Source organism: Taurulus bubalis (genome assembly GCF_910589615.1).
Source record: "Taurulus bubalis genome assembly, chromosome: 16".
NCBI lineage: Eukaryota > Metazoa > Chordata > Actinopteri > Perciformes > Cottidae > Taurulus > Taurulus bubalis.
This window is the reverse complement of record NC_136604.1, coordinates 23888049-23905554: the sequence shown is the minus strand read 5'-3', so window position 1 is coordinate 23905554 and position 17506 is coordinate 23888049. Positions and strand designations below refer to the sequence as shown.

At 44.9% G+C, this 17506-nt stretch overlaps 2 protein-coding genes across 2 annotated transcripts; both read left to right on the top strand.

The window, feature by feature from the left end:
• The first annotated feature begins 11538 nt into the window (after window positions 1-11538).
• On the top strand, window positions 11539-15332 carry LOC306748867 (uncharacterized protein). The gene is made up of 7 exons (XM_079232096.1): window positions 11539-11644; window positions 13128-13317; window positions 13381-13476; window positions 13621-13934; window positions 14258-14540; window positions 14635-15116; window positions 15194-15332. Exons 4-6 carry the CDS (start codon window positions 13724-13726, stop codon window positions 14660-14662), a joined length of 522 nt encoding a protein of 173 aa, XP_079088222.1. The 5' UTR covers window positions 11539-11644; window positions 13128-13317; window positions 13381-13476; window positions 13621-13723; the 3' UTR covers window positions 14663-15116; window positions 15194-15332.
• On the top strand, window positions 15000-17095 carry LOC306748754 (uncharacterized protein; the record flags this gene model as incomplete). The annotated part of the gene is made up of 3 exons (XM_079231964.1): window positions 15000-15090; window positions 15194-15388; window positions 15804-17095. 3 exons carry the CDS (start codon window positions 15000-15002, stop codon window positions 16652-16654), a joined length of 1137 nt encoding a protein of 378 aa, XP_079088090.1. The 3' UTR covers window positions 16655-17095.
• Window positions 17096-17506: the final 411 nt, after the last annotated feature.

The following is a 17506-nucleotide window of genomic DNA, read 5'->3' as shown; positions in this document are numbered from 1 at the left end:
AATAGTAGACCATCTCAAGATGTCACTCGGAAACAATCAAGACAATCTGATGTGTTACAAAACAAAAGCCCTTTAGAGAGACGCCTCGAGATGGTGAAATTTAACTCATGGAGATTTTGAAGGGCTTTTATTTTGGAATTCAACATCAGGATGTCTTCATTCTTTCTGAGTGACATCTTGACATCATTAGTTTGTAACTATGAACCCTTTAAAATACAATCTGAAATTTGAGACACATTGGATCATGAATGTGATTTTCTAGAGCTTTTGTTTTGAAATCAGAATGTCCGGATATTGGAAGAGGCACCTTCAAAAGGTGGCATGCTGTCGATATTAGGTATAAGTATCCACACAATACAAATACAAAATTTCCTTGGAATACAGTTTGCATTCACCGGAAGTTTGCTCTTATTTTGAAGTCAGTTCTTTACGCTCGTACCGTAATGCCTGAACACGCAGGAACAGCTGTTAGCACAGCTGGAGCTACCGTTAGCTTAGCAGGAGCTAGCAGCTGACAGCAGGAGCTCGTAGCTGCCAGCTGTTAACAGTAGGAGCTCGCAGCTAGCTGCTAACAGTTAGAGCAAGCGTTAGCTTAGCAGGAGCTAGCAGCTGACAGTAGGAGCTAGCTGTTAGCAGCAGCAGCTAGCGGTAGCTCAGCAGCAGCAGCTAGCGGTAGCTCAGCAGCAGCAGCTAGCGGTAGCTCAGCAGCACAGGAGCAGGACGTGTCTCCAGCAGCAGAAAGAAACCAACCTGCTTCTCTCCGCAGCTCCATGGCGGCCTTTAAAACCACATCCAGCACTTTGCTCCTTTTCATATCCGGATGTCTCCAAACGTCCAGTCGGAGGTCCGCGAGCCGCAGTTAGAGCCGCCGTTTGGATGCATGTTGAGCATCCTGACATGTGGACATTTCCCACAGATGGAGTCCAAGAAGACTAAAGGAAAGTACACCGTGTTTGTGTCCTTCTTTCCACTCAGCGGAGCTGCTCGCTGTGGACCCGGAAACACTCGCACCACTTCCGCTCCTTCACAATAAAAGAGGAGATCAGCGATGGACTGGAACTACGGAAGCGCATTGCATTCACTGGATAAAAAAAAGTAGACCCCTTTTCTCGTAATTACGACATCCTGACCTGATTACGAAAGGTGCCATACAGGCGTCTGTATGCATGTGTGTGTGTACAGTCTGTATGCATGTGTGTGTACAGTCTGTATGCATGTGTGTGTACAGTCTGTATGCATGTGTGTGTACAGTCTGTATGCATGTGTGTGTACAGTCTGTATGCATGTGTGTGTACAGTCTGTATGCATGTGTGTGTACAGTCTGTATGCATGTGTGTGTACAGGCGTCTTCTTAGACGGTTCCGTTGCCTTAGCTCCTCCTTGGGGATCTAGGATGTTTAACAGGTGCCACACAGTTCTTTGAGTCACTGCAGGATCCCCGGCAGAATTATAGTCTGGAGTCTTTAAGTGATGGTTCGTAAAGGTTTATTGAACTCACCGTAAGAACGATGAAGAAAAACGGAAATAGCAGTTGGTTAGCTTAAGCTCTGACACAGACAAAAAACGTAACCATCTAATAAATATTTGATCAAAACATGAACTTGAACAGGTGCAAACCTTGTGCCCATATCAGCCAGGTGCTAAACTAATACATCCGTAACCTTTTTACACTGTTTTCCGTTGTTATGGCAACTTTTCCTTTCTGTCCGTTTCTTACTAACAACTTCTGTTTTTTCTACCTTCAAAATAAGAGCGCAACCGGAAATGCACCGACTGCAGTAACAAAACGGACTAAAATAAAGGACAAAAAAAAGGAACAAACTATTACAATACTTTAAACTCTCAGAGGTCCGTTACAGTCACTACCAAACCAGATTGGATGCATTTCAAATGAAGCATCCCGTGTTGGTTCAGCTGCTCCTGCAGAAACAGAGGACATCCAGCGCGTCAGGCTGGGCTTTCCGCCTGAACAACCCTAACGCCTTGAGATGCCTGCGCAGTGATGACATACTACATTTAATACATCCTCATGTTTTAGAAACATCAGTATTTCCCAGTGTCTCAAACCGAGAAGGTAATAATAGCAGATTAACTGCGATAGCGCCATCATTGCCACAGAGAGAGGATTTACAGACGTTTCCTTTTTATTTTTATTTTCTCGTAATTACGAGAAAAGGGCTCTATTTTTTTTTTTTAATCCAGTGAATGCAATGCGCTTCCGTATGGAACAAAGTACATTTTACTGCTATTATTATTCTACTTTATAGTTGTTGGCACTAACAACAATAATAACCACACCATCTGCATTATAACGTTTTACTAGATGGACATTAATGTCTTTTATTTGTAGTCTTGTATTTCATCTTCGTTGCTGTAATTTACTTTTACTATTTTATGAATCGTGTTTTAACTTTATTGACCTCACTCTGAATGCTACTGTGTTCTATGCTACTATGGTGTCAGTATTACTTCTTTCACACTTGATTAACTGTTATTGTTCATATTCATAGTTTTATTTTTATTCTATAATTTTCTGCATTTCTTCTGTTGTAATCTTTGGCACAAGGATTTCCTTCTGGATTAATTAATAAACGTCAATCTTATCTTACTCATATTGTACTTTACTGCACTACAGTTATTGAATAACTTTGGTTACTAGTTACTTATTTTCAATAATTAATACAATATATTCCTATCTATCGAGCAAGGAAACTATAAATAAATATCAGATTTAGAAATACTTGATTGATCACAAATGTGAATGCTACGTTAGTTAATCAAATGTAAATATAAACATGGATAAATACAATATGAATAAGTATGTATAACTATTATAATTATTCTATAATAAAGCAAAACATATGGAAAAATATAAAGAAATACATAAATTATTTATATTACAATATAAAACAATGCAAATAATCATCCTAGAAACAGGGATCTATAATTAATCATGTTAGCACTAATAATGTAACGATGAAGTCGTTAATAAAATGTTCCATCGCCTCTTAAAGCCGGCCGGGGTCCAACAACAGTCCCCTGTACGAAAGAGTCTCACATCATGTTTTGGCTGAATATTAAATAAAAGATTCTTCCGTCCAGATTGTTTGCGGTCCTTTAGCATTTCAAAAACTACGTTTTCCCTGTGAGGAACCCAAAGGAGGCGGAACCAGCAGCAATCTACAGAACCATACATTACATCTACAGAACCACAGAACACTAAACCATATTCACCCGTTTCCTTCAGGTGATCGCGTCATAAATCATGAAGACATGTAAAGCTTCACCTGAAGACCCGAGTCTCCAGACGGTAACGCTGCCGTGGGTCCTCTTCCTGTCGTGATGAAGACTTTCTAACTCCTACATCTCTCTCCCGTCAGAGGGAACGCCATGAGACCCGACCCACGCAGCAGATGGTCGGTGATGTTTTCCTCACGCCATTTCCATTGTTCCTCTTTATTGTTCCTCTTTCCTGACAGAAGGACGACGAGGCGGATCGTGAAGGTCAGACGAAGATCTGAGTTGAACTTAAAAAGATTTCCAGAAAACTTTAGGCAAGGGTGAATTCTTAGGGACGGTTTTATAAACAAATTCACACATTTTCATCCGGTTATCCAATCAAACAGATCAATCTTCAGGTTTTGAAAGAACGGAGCAGATGGAGCTCTAACATACTAACACACCAGCTGTGAAGAAGAAAGAGTAGTTTATGGCGCATACAAAATCATAATAGACAAGATATGGCAATATGAAGCTATAATAAAGTGTAAGGAAACTGTCAATAAGCGGTCCAGTCCCACTGACGTCACATGGTAAATGTCTGCTTTAAATCGTGTAAATACACATTTAACGCAAATAAAACGTGAACTAAAGACTTGAGTGATGATATATATATATATATATATATATATATATATATATATATATATATATATATATATATATATATGTGCATCTTAAAATAAGAATTACTGTCGTCATAAGGAAGTTATGACGACAGTAATTCTTATTTTAAGATGCAAATATCATAAAACGAGTTTTCTTTATATTAAGAGACAACTTCTGTACATGTTGCATCCCTGCACATCTGTTATTTATTAATTTGTCTTTGATAGAAACAAACTGGTGCCATCAGCAAATTAAATATTAAGAAAAGTTTGGGAGACAGACACTAATATATTTACATTAATAAGAAAAAGCAGAGGACCTAGGATGGATTCCTGTGGGACGCCTTCAAGAGAATAACACTTGATTCGATACAGACTCTTTTCTATTCGTGAAGTATTGACGTCACCAAAGCAGTTCAGAACCGTTACAGCCTCGCACTAATACGGCTCGACAACACGGATTTAAAACGTAGCGTAAAAGTGCTAAAATGTTCCTTCACAAGCAAATTTAGTCCGTCCGTTATAAACGAGCACAAGCTCTAGTTTTAGTCTTCCGATGGAGAATTAAGGATTTAAAAAAATATTTATTGACAAGAATTCCCTAACAGTTGAAGTAAGAACTGTTGAATGTTTGTGATTTTTCTAAATAAATGAAAAATAATTGCTGTTTTCTCTATTGGACTAAACACACAGTATACCATGAATGTTGTGTACTTGTACACAACTATGCTTTGGCTTGTAAAACTCTGAAGCGTTTGATGCATCGCGAACAAAATATCCTACTGTGAACAGAACTTTATGGACAAGAAGTAAAATAGAAGCGCTCATTGTTATTGTTCCTTCCATGGTTCAGTTGAGCTGCTGGCTGAAGGTTCTGCCTCTCGGTTCTCAGTCTGATGAAGAACATTCACGTCTCTGGACCTGACGACCACAGAACATCGTTAAGGTACAACACCTGCGACTAAATGGTTTCTCCCCTGTACGAGTTCCTGTGCTTAAAGTTTAAACCTGACTGGGGTTCTCTGGTCTCCTTCCAGTCTTCACTGTCATCAGTATCAGGTTCAGAAGAGTCCTTATCAGGATCTGGTTCTGGATGTCTTTCTGGATCTGAGATCCTGTCTGGTTCTGGATCTGAGATCCTGTCTGGTTCTGGATCTGAGATCCTGTCTGGTTCTGGATCTGAGATCCTGTCTGGTTCTGGATCTGAGATCCTGTCTGGTTCTGGTCCTCCACAGTCCTCTCCATCAGCTTCCATATGTTCCGTTGAGCTGCTGGCTGGAGGTTCTGCCTCTCGGTTCTCCTCAAGGTGATGAAGCTGTGAGAACCGACGTCCAACACATTTATGTTTTCTGAGCTGATAAAACCAGGTGAACTTTTGGGCACAAACACTGCAGCTGAACCTTTTCTCTTCTGTGTGGATCCTCATGTGTTCATCCAAGTTGCACTTGCCACTGAATCTTTTACAGCATACGGAACAGTTGAACGTTCTCTCTCCTGTGTGAAGGATCTTGTGTTTCTTCAGACTTTCCTGGGAGGCAAAGCTTTTCCCACACTCAGAGCAGGTGAAAGGTTTCTCTCCCGTGTGGGTTCTCATGTGTTTCTGTAAATTTCCGCTCTGTGAAAAAGATTTCTTACAAACTGAGCAGCTGAATGGTTTCTCTCCAGTATGAGATCTCATGTGTATCTTTAAATGTGTCTTCTTCCTAAATATTTTGCCACACTCAGAGCAACTAAAAGGTTTCTCTCTAGCTCTACATCGAGAACCACTGACAGAAACTTCCTCACTATTCAGAGAGTTTAAACCTGACTGAGGTTCTCTGGTCTCCTTCCAGTCATCACTGTTATCAGTATCAGGTTCAGAAGAGTCTGCATTCTTGTCATCAGAATCTGGTTCTGGTCCCGAGTTCCTGTCTGGTTCTGGTTCTCCACAGTCCTCTCCATCAGCTTCTGTTTCCATGTGTTCAGTTGAGCTGCTGGCTGGAGGTTCTGCCTCTCGGTTCTCTTGAGTCTGATGAAGCCGTGAGAAACGACGACCAACACATCTATGGTCTTTGAGCTGTTTACACCAAGTGAACCTTTGGTCACAAACACTGCACCTGTAGATTTTGTGGACTTCCATATGTTTAGTCAGATATCTCCTCCATGCAAACTCTTCACCACAAATTGTGCAATTAAACCGCATTTGCATCGTGTGGATCCTCATGTGTTGAACTAGAGAGTCGCTGTCACCGCAGTCTGAGTTACACACTGAGCAGCGGAATGGTTTCTCCCCCGAGTGCTGTGTCATGTGAGAATGCAAGCTTTCCTGCTCGTTAAATATTTGACCACAAAGTGAGCAGCGGAATGGTTTCTCCTCTGTGGGAGGGCTCTGGTGTGTCAGCAGAGTGAGACGGTCTTCAGGTCTTTCCTGAGACTCAGAGGAGCTGAAAGGTTTCATGTCAGTGTTTCTTCCTGTATCTCTGACAGAGACCTCCTCACCTTTCAGATGCTTTGGACCTGATGGAGGTTGATCCTCATCAACTCTGTCATCACTTTTGGGTTCAGCTTCAGCCCCGTCATCAGAGCAGCCAAATGGTTTCTCGCTGATATTAAATCCATCTTTTACAGAAACCTTTTTATTTCTCTGGTAAGTGAACCCTGACTGATGTTTCCTGGTCTCTTTCCAAAACTCAACGTCAACACTGTCGTCAGGTTCAGAATACGGTTCAGTCTTGACATCAGTATTTGGTTCTGGATGTCTTACTAGACCCGAGTTCCTGTCAGAATCAGAGTTCCTGTCTGGTTCTGGTCCTCCATAGTCCTCTCCAGCAGCTTCTGTTTCCATGTGTTCAGTTTGTCTTTGATGATGAAGCTGTGAGGACTGAGCTTCCTCTTCATCATCTTCACTCTTCACAGGAGTGAATGAGAACTTGATACCAGCCTCCTCCAGCCCTTGAAGCTTCTCTCCCTCCTGACTGGTCCAGAGTTCCTCCTGTTCCTCTTTAATGTGTGGGGACTCTGGGTCCAGACTGGAGCTCCAGTCCTGCTGCTGAACCTCTTCTTTAACCACCAACAGCTGCTGGACGTCTGCAGGAAACAGGAAACACATGTTAAGATAACCACGAATTTATGTTAAAGTCCAATTTGAAACCTGTGAGGAGAGAAAGACTTCCGGGAAGAAGTAGAGTTAGTAATGTGCATTGAAGAGACATTAATTCATCCAGCAGTCTAGAACTATAGCAGCATATCTAGGGGCTGGACCAGGACAAACCTGAACCAGTCTAACTATAAATCTGAACCAGAACTAGACAGGAGGAACTTGTTAATGATCTCAAGACAGCTGGGACCACAGTTCTATAAGCAAACCATTGGTAACTGTATAATTGTAATAAATGTATTATGACTTACACTTGTAAAAAAATACGTCTATGTGTAAATGACAATACTTAAGGATATAATCATTAACACGGGATATTAATGAAGCCTTATGGAATGAAAGAAAAAAGACGCTTTATTATTACTTATTAATTATGTTAAGTACCGGGGCCCCAGTCCCGGCTCCACCAGCAGCAGCAACAACGCTGTTGCTTGTTTATGATTAAATACGACTGCAGATGTAAAAACAGCAACACAACCAGCAGTTCACTCACCAGATGCACATAACCCTCTGTGTGAAAAACGTCATCAGTAAATCCACCATGCAAGTCCATTTCTCAGGCTTCAGCCTGATTCTAGCTTTAAGTTGTAGGTTCTAGCTTCTAGGTTGTAGGTTCTAGCTTCTAGGTACCTACAACCTAGAAGCTAGAACCTACAACCTAGAAGCTACAATCTACAACCTACAACCTAGAAGCTACAACCTACAACCTACAACCTAGAAGCTAGAAACTACAACCTAGAACCTACAACCTAGAAGATAGAAACTACAACCTAGAAGCTACAACCTAGAAACGACAACCTAGAAGCTAGAAACTACAACCCAGAAGCTAGAAACTACAACCTAGAAGCTAGAACCTACAACCTAGAAGCTACAATCTACAACCTACAACCTACAACCTAGAACCTACAACATAGAAGCTAGAACCTACAACCTAGAAGATAGAAACTACAACCTAGAAGCTAGAAGCTACAATCTAGAAGCTACAACCGAGAAGCTAGAAACTACAACCTAGAAGCTAGAAGCTACAATCTAGAAGCTACAACCTAGAAGCTAGAAGCTACAACCTAGAACCTAGAAGCTAGAAACTACAACCTAGAAGCTAGAACCTACAACCTAGAACCTACAACATAGAAGCTAGAACCTACAACCTAGAACCTACAAGCTACAACCTAGAAGCTACAACCCAGAAGCTATAACCCAGAAGCTACAACCCAGAAGCTACAACCCAGAAGCTACAACCCAGAAGCTACAACCCAGAAGCTAGAAACTACAACCCAGAAGCTAGAACCTACAACCTAGAAGCTAGAAGCTACAACCTAGAAGCTACAACCTAGAAGCTACAACCTAGAAGCTAGAAACTACAACCTAGAAACTACAACCTACAACCTAGAACCTACAACCTAGAAGCTACAACCGAGAAGCTACAACCCCGAAACTACAACCCCGAAACTACAACCCCGAAGCTAGAAACTACAACCCAGAAGCTAGAAACTACAACCTAGAAGCTACAACCTAGAAGCTACAACCGAGAAGCTACAACCCACAACCTAGAACCTACAACATAGAAGCTACAACCTAGAAGCTACAACCCAGAAGCTACAACCCAGAAGCTACAACCCAGAAGCTAGAAACTACAACCCAGAAGCTAGAAACTACAACCCAGAAGCTACAACCTACAACCCAGAAGCTAGAAGCTACAACCTACAACCCAGAAGCTAGAAGCTACAACCCAGAAGCTAGAAGCTACAACCTACAACCCAGAAGCTAGAAACTACAACCCAGAAGCTAGAAACTACAACCCAGAAGCTAGAAACTACAACCCAGAAGCTAGAAGCTACAACCTACAACCCAGAAGCTAGAAGCTACAACCTAGAACCTCAGGCTTCAGATTTCATTGACAGAAGTCAAGCTGCCCCACCGACCAATCACAGCACATGTTAATGGAGATGACAGAGGACTTCAGGAGGAGCCCCCAAAGACAAAACCAGCAGACACTGGAACAACGTCTTCCCACTGGAGTCACTCTGATGAACAATAATCAGACTCTTCCTCTGCACTTTTTTTTACTACTGTCTTTAATGTCCTTTTTATATTTTTCATATTTATCTTAAATTCTTATCTTATCTTATTCCTATCTTATCGTAAATTGTGTGTGAAAAGTACAAAGAGCAAAGTAAAACCGGAGTCAAATTCCATGTATGTGCAAACTTACATGGCCATTAAAGCTGATTCTGATCTACACCTGTATGAAGTCTGCCAGAGAACACCTGAAGGCTCAGGCGAAGGGGGCGTGGTCAGATGAGACAAAAAAGCGGTTGAAACACTCATCCTCGTCTTCATAACCTCTCGACTGGACGACTGCAACAGCTTCCTGTACGGCAGCTCCACCAAAACCACCACCGACAATACATCCAGAGACCACCTCACCCAGTCCTCCAGAGACCAGATCACCCAGTCCACCTCACCCAGTCCTCCAGAGACCAGATCACCCAGTCCACCTCACCCAGTCCTCCAGAGACCAGATCACCCAGTAGTTTTTCATATTGTTTGTCGTTAACGTGTAAAATTCCTTGAGTAGCTTCAATAGTTAATACAATTAAAATGTGTTATTACCATGTTTACTTCGTCACTGTGACAGATGCTGGTTATTAGCAGGTAAAGCACGAATGATGAGGAAATACATTATTGCATTTATTTAAATAGTAGTTTATGATGTTTTAATGAGCAGCACATAAGGAGGACGTGTCTCCAGCAGCAGCAGCAGCTAGCGGTAGCTCAGCAGCAGCAGCTAGCGGTAGCGCAGCAGCAGCAGCTAGCGGTAGCTCAGCAGCAGCAGCTAGCGGTAGCTTAGCAGCAGCAGCTAGCGGTAGCTCAGCAGCAGCAGCTAGCGGTAGCTCAGCAGCAGCAGCAGCTAGCGGTAGCTCAGCAGCAGCAGCTAGCGGTAGCTCAGCAGCAGCAGCAGCTAGCGGTAGCTCAGCAGCTAGCGGTAGCTCAGCAGCAGCAGCTAGCGGTAGCTCAGCAGCTAGCGGTAGCTCAGCAGCAGCAGCTAGCGGTAGCTCAGCAGCAGCAGCAGCTAGCGGTAGCTCAGCAGCAGCAGCTAGCGGTAGCTCAGCAGCACAGGAGCAGGACGTGTCTCCAGCAGCAGAAAGAAACCAACCTGCTTCTCTCCGCAGCTCCATGGCGGCCTTTAAAACCACATCCAGCACTTTCCTCCTTTTCATATCCGGATGTCTTCAAACGTCCAGTCGGAGGTCCGCGAGCCGCAGTTAGAGCCGCCGTTTGGATGCATGTTGAGCATCCTGACATGTGGACATTTCCCACAGATGGAGTCCAAGAAGACTAAAGGAAAGTACACCGTGTTTGTGTCCTTCTTTCCACTCAGCGGAGCTGCTCGCTGTGGACCCGGAAACACTCGCACCACTTCCGCTCCTTCACAATAAAAGAGCACAAATACGTTATAACTTTTTTTTAAAAGATCGCAACCTTTTTTAACTTGTTGTTTATGTTTGCACACATCTGGAACAAGGTTCCTGAAAGCAGAAACCCTCAGCTCCTTTAAATCCAGACTGAGGACTTCTCTGTTGTCTTTAATTGAACAGATTCAAGGATTTCTATGTCTGCATTTTATTTATGAAACTGCAACTTTTATTCTATTTTTAGTCTTTTGACTGTTTTTAATGTTTTAATGAAAGCTCTTCATTGTTTTTAAATCCTGTTTTCTCTGCATTATGTTACACAGAGAAGAGTTTCCCCAGAAGATTATAAGATAACCTCTTCTATTTCTACTGAGAAGGATTAAAGCTTTGAGGTTTCACTGTGAAGAAGAACAGCGACACCTGGTGGCCGACTGGAGTCAGCGCAGCTGTTTTCTCACTTTATTAATAAACACACACACACACACACACACATATATATATATATATATATATATATATAAATATATATATAAATATATATATATATATATATATATATAAATATATATAAATATATACATATATATATATATATATATAAATATATATATATATATATATTTATATATATAAATATATATATATATATATATATATATATATATATATATATATATATATATATATATACACACATGATGATGTAGCCGAGGGTTTGTCTTGCGCCTTTACTTACATTAATAATAAACAACACTTATCTCTCGTCACTAGAACGTTTCCTCTCCTCTTCTTTTTCCGTTTAACCCTTCACAATAAAAGCCCCAGAAACATACACCAGACACTGCTTCCGAGAGAGATGTTCAAGTACTCAATATAATAGCGGACAATGATGATGATGATAATAAACCTTCACGTGACAGAAGAGGAGGAGGAGGAGGTGGTGGTCGTCCTTCCTTCCTTCCTTCCTTCCTGGGTCTCGTGCCGCTCAAGATGGCGGACAGCAGCGCGAAGCTGCGCGCGGAGGGAAGCCGCGGAAGGTTTCCTCCCCAGAAGAAGAGCCCGCGCTCGCGCGCCAAGAGGGCCTCCGACAAGGAGCGCGACAAGACGAGGGTCAACATCGGGCCCGCGTTCCCGCGCTGGAGAGCCCTGCGCGCGGCCCGCGGGCTGCAGCTGGACTCCGACCTGGCGCTGCTGCTGCTGGACAGGTGAGTGCTACTGCTGCTGCTGGTGCTACTGGTGCTACTGCTGCTGCTGGACAAATGAGTGCTACTGCTGCTGCTGCTGCTGGTGCTACTGGTGCTACTGGACAGGTGAGTGCTACTGCTACTGCTGCTGCTACTGGTGCTACTGCTGCTGCTGGACAGGTGAGTGCTACTGCTGCTGCTGCTGCTGCTGCTACTGGTGCTACTGCTGCTGCTGGACAGGTGAGTGCTACTGCTGCTGCTGCTGCTGGTGCTACTGGTGCTACTGCTGCTGCTGGACAGGTGAGTGCTACTGCTGCTGCTGCTGCTGGTGCTACTGGTGCTACTGCTGTTGCTGGACAGGTGAGTGCTACTGCTGCTGGTGCTACTGGTGCTACTGCTGCTGCTGGACAGGTGAGTGCTACTGCTGCTGCTGGTGCTGCTGGTGCTACTGGTGCTACTGCTGCTGCTGGACAGGTGAGTGCTACTGGTGCTACTGGTGCTACTGCTGCTGCTGGACAGGTGAGTGCTACTGCTTCTGCTGGACAGGTGAGTGCTACTGCTGCTGCTGGTGCTACTGGTGCTACTGGTGCTACTGCTGCTGCTGGACAGGTGAGCGCTACTGGTGCTACTGGTGCTGCTGGTGCTGCTACTGGTGCTGCTGGTGCTGCTACTGGTGCTGCTACTGGTGCTGCTACTGGTGCTACTACTGGTGCTACTACTGGTGCTGCTGGTGCTACTACTGGTGGCGCTGCTGCTGCTACTACTGGTGCTGCTGGTGCTACTGCTGCTGCTACTGGTGCTGCTGCTACTGGTGCTGCTACTGGTGCTGCTACTGGTGCTGCTGCTGGTGCTGCTACTGGTGCTACTACTGGTGCTACTACTGGTGCTACTACTGGTGCTACTGGTGCTACTACTGGTGGCGCTGCTGCTGCTACTACTGGTGCTACTGCTGGTGCTACTGGTGCTACTACTGGTGCTGCTACTACTGCTACTACTGGTGCTACTGCTGGTGCTACTGCTGGTGCTACTGCTGGTGCTACTGGTGCTACTACTGGTGCTGCTACTACTGCTACTACTGGTGCTACTACTGGTGCTGGTGCTACTGCTGGTGCTACTGGGAGGCTCTGCTGCTAGCTGAGCGTGCAGTACTAGTGGTAGTATTAGCAGTAGCAGTAGTAGTAGCGTCAAGTAACGACGGGGTAACTGTGTTGTGGATGCTAATCTACAGCTAGCTGCAGAGCTAACGTGTGCTAACCCAGAAGTGTTGCATTCAGCCCAGAGGAGCTACTGACCGTGGATCTGTTACTAGTATTTATATTCTATTTCTTGTTGGTAAGCAGACCAGAAAACTGCGGATTAATACTTCTAAAAACTACCAGCAGAGAAACTTACAGGTAGTAAGATAAGATAGTACTTATCATGTGCAATAGTACTTATCATGTAGCGGTATTTAAGATTGAAGTAGTATTATGAACCGCTCACGATGCCCTCTGGTCCGTTCCAGCTGTGAAAAAGGTCCGTGGTCGAGTCCTCGGTTGGTAGTGAAGCATCCTGCGGTTCCAGAGTCCAGTCTCTCTCCGCCGGTGGAACCGATGCCTTCCCTCCTCTCATGCTCAGGGCGTTTGTGTTCCTAGTTTCCATGACGAGGAGGCAGAGCTGGACGAGGACCGAGTCAACGCTCTGGAGAACTGTGTGTAAGTACCCGCGACTCTGCTTCGCCTCACGGCGTCTTTCTGAACGACCCGTCTGTGTCGCAGGGTCGAGTGGTCGTCCTCCGAGTGCGACGGCTCCTCAGGAGAAGCGTCCGTGGAGGCAGACGGCGGCTCAGACGAGGACCGCGCCCTTCAGATACGGTACTGCTTTCACCGAGTTGGGTTCGCAGTCCACCGGTACGGGACATGCCAACTTGAAGCGCTCGTGATTCTGTGACCGTTTAGATTCCATGTTTTTAGACGTGATGGTCAAAGCTTGAACTCTGCATCTCACCGTGTCGTCAGTCTGAGAGCCGTGAAGGACGCCTGGCCGAAGGTGGACGACCTTCCCGTCGTCGTGGCCGACGAGACGGTCCACGACGTCCTTGAGGCGCTCGGACCTGAGAAGATGCCGCCTCCCACGGAGCCGCACACCATCCTGACGGAGGAGGACATCGTCGGCTCTCGGGCGTCCGTCGTCTACGAGGAGAGCCTCCGCCAGCTGGCGGCGCTGCTCCGCCTGCCGGTGAAGCGGTGCCGCTACCGGATGTCCACCGGACTGATGTGCTTCGGCCTGCCGCCCTTCCAGTGCCTCATCCAGCATCTTCGTTGTCGAATGGGTAAAACTCCCCAGTATAACCAGTAGGCATGTGTCCTCGCGTTGGTTCTTTTACTACTGTTTGTAGAACTGACTCCAGCTGCAGGATTGTTTCCGGCCAACATTTCCAAAAACCTATAAGATATTCTGCTTCAACCGGTATTTGTTGCTGTTTAGTTTCCACTGGGGGGGGTCAGGGTCATGGTCAGGGTTTGAGTTGACCCTGACCCATGGTGTGGGTCTTCATATAGTTTGGATCTCGTCATGAAGACATTCAAAGCTTCATTTGAATGTTGAATTCTTCACTGCAAAAAGAGAAGCCCATAAATGTCTCTTCCGGTTCAGGTCTGTCCTCGCGGTCACGTGGTCTGGAGCTGGACCTCGCAGCCCACCTTCAAGTTCGGGATGCTGGCCGGCGACTTCATGCTGGGGACGAACATCCTGCTGAGCGGGAGCAGCTACAGCAAAGTGGCCCTCCTGTTCCGCTTCATGAACATGGGGGTCGTCAGTCCGGCCACCTTCTCCAAGATCCAGGACAGCTACTGCGTGGACACCATTCGGGAGTTCTGGATGGAGAGGCGGTCCGAGGCGGTGCGGCGGCTGCGGGGAAAAGACGTGGTGGTCGTCGGTGAGTTGGAACACATCGTCGCCTTCACTTGAGAAGAGCTCAGTCGGTGGTTCGATGTCCGGTCCCTGACTCCGACTCTTTCTTTGTCTTTTAGGAGGCGGGAGGAACGACTCTGCAGGTAAAACCAAATATCACAAAGCAGAAAAACTGAGACGCTGAACATCTTCTAGAAACGATGAACCTTGAGAGCCGGCCGGAATATTTCTGACGGGAAAACATTCGTTAGATATTTTTTTCAAGCTGTGTCAAAGTAGACGGAACGTGAAAGTATTTGTTTTTTTATTCATCATTAATGACGATGGAGGATGTGAAAAGAAGCCATAAAAAACAGGAGTGAGTTATTGTACCGCCGTGTGTTTAATACCCAGAAGTCTGCTGATTATGGATTTGTCTCAGGCTTTTATTGTGAAAGGAAGGAACAGAACGAGGGACACTGTCCTGGCTCGATCAGAGCAACTCATGGTTTCTATTGTTGTGGTCTCCGGCCGAGTACGAGGCCAGAGTCCGGCTCGCCGCCCTGGACTACAACTCCCACCTGAACCGACCGCCGGTGCTGACGGACGACGGCAGAAAGATGTGAGTTTCGCCGAGTGTCTCTCTGGGACGCGTCGCTTCCTGTTGCAGCAGCTGAGACGTTGTGTGATGCGTTTCAGACTCAGAAGGCTGTTCAGGAAACGCACCGCACGGTGGAGCGTTTACACCGTCAGGACCCTCAAGACGTACGGCTACATTCGGGACCTCCAGGCCAAGATTGTGGGAAAGAGACTGTCCTTGGGTGTGGGGGGGGGCCACTGCAAGGACCCAGTGCCCAGACGACCCCCGGAGGCCACCCACTGGAACAGGTGTTGGTATGTTAAAAGGCTTTTATTTTGAAGGTATAAGGCCGAGTATAACAGGATAAGCTTTCCCCTCCAAAAGAGTCACATAGTTCCAGATTCAGTAAAAGTACTAATACCTCAAGTACCAAAGTATTGGCATGAAAATATACTTCAAGTACAAAAACTTGTTAGCTAACGCAAGCTAACAAGTTTTATTGGCTTGCGGCTTGTTTTATGTGGCCAGTGTAGCGTTACATAGCTAACGTAGCAATGTAATGAGCGTCATTGTATAACTTCCACTACACTGCCGTCCCAGTAGGAAAGCTCAGTGATCATCATGGTGGTCCCCAAAGCACAGGTACCGGGACTGAAGAGGATCTCTTGTCGACTGTTCTGAAGCCCATTGAACAGTTTATGGGTTTACGTTAACATTCGTCTGTTTCAGTTTTACCTTCAGATGTACGAAAAGTGATTGTTGGGGAAGAAGAGGTTCCCCCTGAGCAGCCGGAGTGGAGCTCCAGTCTGGACCAGGAAGACCAGGAGGACCCAGAGCCCCCACACATTAAAGATGAACAGGAGGACCCAGAGCCCCCAAACATTAAAGATGAACAGGGGGACCCAGAGCCCCCACACATTAAAGAGAACCAGGAGGAACTCTGGACCAGTCAGGAGGGAGAGCAGCTTCAAGGGCTGGAGGAGGCTGGTATCAAGTTCTCATTCACTCCTGTGAAGAGTGAAGATGAAGAGGAAGCTCAGTCCTCACAGCTTCATCAGAGACAAACTGAACACATGGAAACAGAAGATGATGGAGAGAACTGTGGAGGACCAGAACCAGACAGGAAGTCAGATCCAGAACCAGATCCTGATGAGGAGAACGGAGACTCGACTGAGACTGTTGACAGTAATAATGATGATGATGACGATGTTGACTGGAAGGAGACCAGAGAACCTCAGTCAGGTTTAAACTCTCTGAATAATGAGGAAGTTTCTGTCAGTGAGTCCAGATGTCGTGCTGGAGAGAAACAATTTAGTTGCTCTCAGTGTGGGAAAAGATTTGGTCTCAAGGGAAATCTGAAAACACACTTGAGATGTCACACCGGAGAGAAACCGTTCAGCTGCTCCGTCTGTAAGAAATCTTTCACACAGAGTGGAAGTTTACAGAGACACATGAGAATCCACACCGGAGAGAAACTGTTCAGCTGCTCTCTTTGTAGGAAAAGTTTTACACAACCAGGAAGTCTGAGCCACCACATGGCGGTCCACACGAGAGAAAAGATAAAATCACAATGTTTGTAACAAAAGACTTTTGTAAACCCGTCTGAAGACATGAATGTGTTGGACATCAGGGAACAGAGAGGAAGAACCTCATGGAGAAGATTGTAATATGTCTTTATTTCAGAAGAACTGCTTTTAACCCTCTGAGCTCAATTTTACATAATTTCTCAAATTCACCTTTTTAAATTCACTTGCATATGAGACATATACCCATGTGTTTTACATCAACAATTGCAGAACAACCTCAGCTCTCTATATGAGGCACCATTGTCCTAAGGCACGAGTGTAGACCCTAAAGCTGAAAAAGTGAAGCTCGATTTTTGAAATTCTTCATATCTCTTGTGAAAACATAACTTTACTCATGTGGACGAACTGTTTTGTTGCTTGAAATTGGTTTACCAAAGGTCTTAGGTTCACAAAAGCAGTGAAATGTATGAATAAAATGGTAGATAAATAAATGTCTAATACCAAATTTTGTATTCATTGTTTGAATAGATTTGTTGTCTGTCACTACTTTCATCAAAATGAGAGATGGACTAACGAATGACTTCATTCTACAGACCAAGCTTCATGGGGTGTGTGCCATTTTTTTTCGCAGAGCTATTAATATTTTAAAAACATAAACATAGTTAAACCATACATCACCAAAAAACTATTCAGAGAAACATGACTTACTCCGGCTGTATCCGTATTGCTAACTGGTTACATTTCTGGGTCCATTTCAGTCAGTCTTCACGTGGGGTACTTTTGTTATCAGCCAATCGTAGCGAGCGTTTGACAGAATGTGATTCTGGTTGGCTTACAGTGCCGTCCAACTCGGCCACGGAATGGAAACATTTGAATACGTGCAAATATTGCATGATGATTTGAGGG

What these genes read in the sequence shown, in the direction of transcription:
- LOC306748867 (XM_079232096.1), top strand. Translation starts at nt 13,724, where the DNA reads ATGCCGCCTCCCACGGAGCCGCACACCATCCTGACGGAGGAGGACATC. An exon ending in GCATCTTCGTTGTCGAATGG is followed by an intron (nt 13,935 to 14,257) that starts GTAAAACTCCCC and finishes CTTCCGGTTCAG; the next exon opens with GTCTGTCCTCGCGGTCACGT. An exon ending in AAAAGACGTGGTGGTCGTCG is followed by an intron (nt 14,541 to 14,634) that starts GTGAGTTGGAAC and finishes TTTGTCTTTTAG; the next exon opens with GAGGCGGGAGGAACGACTCT.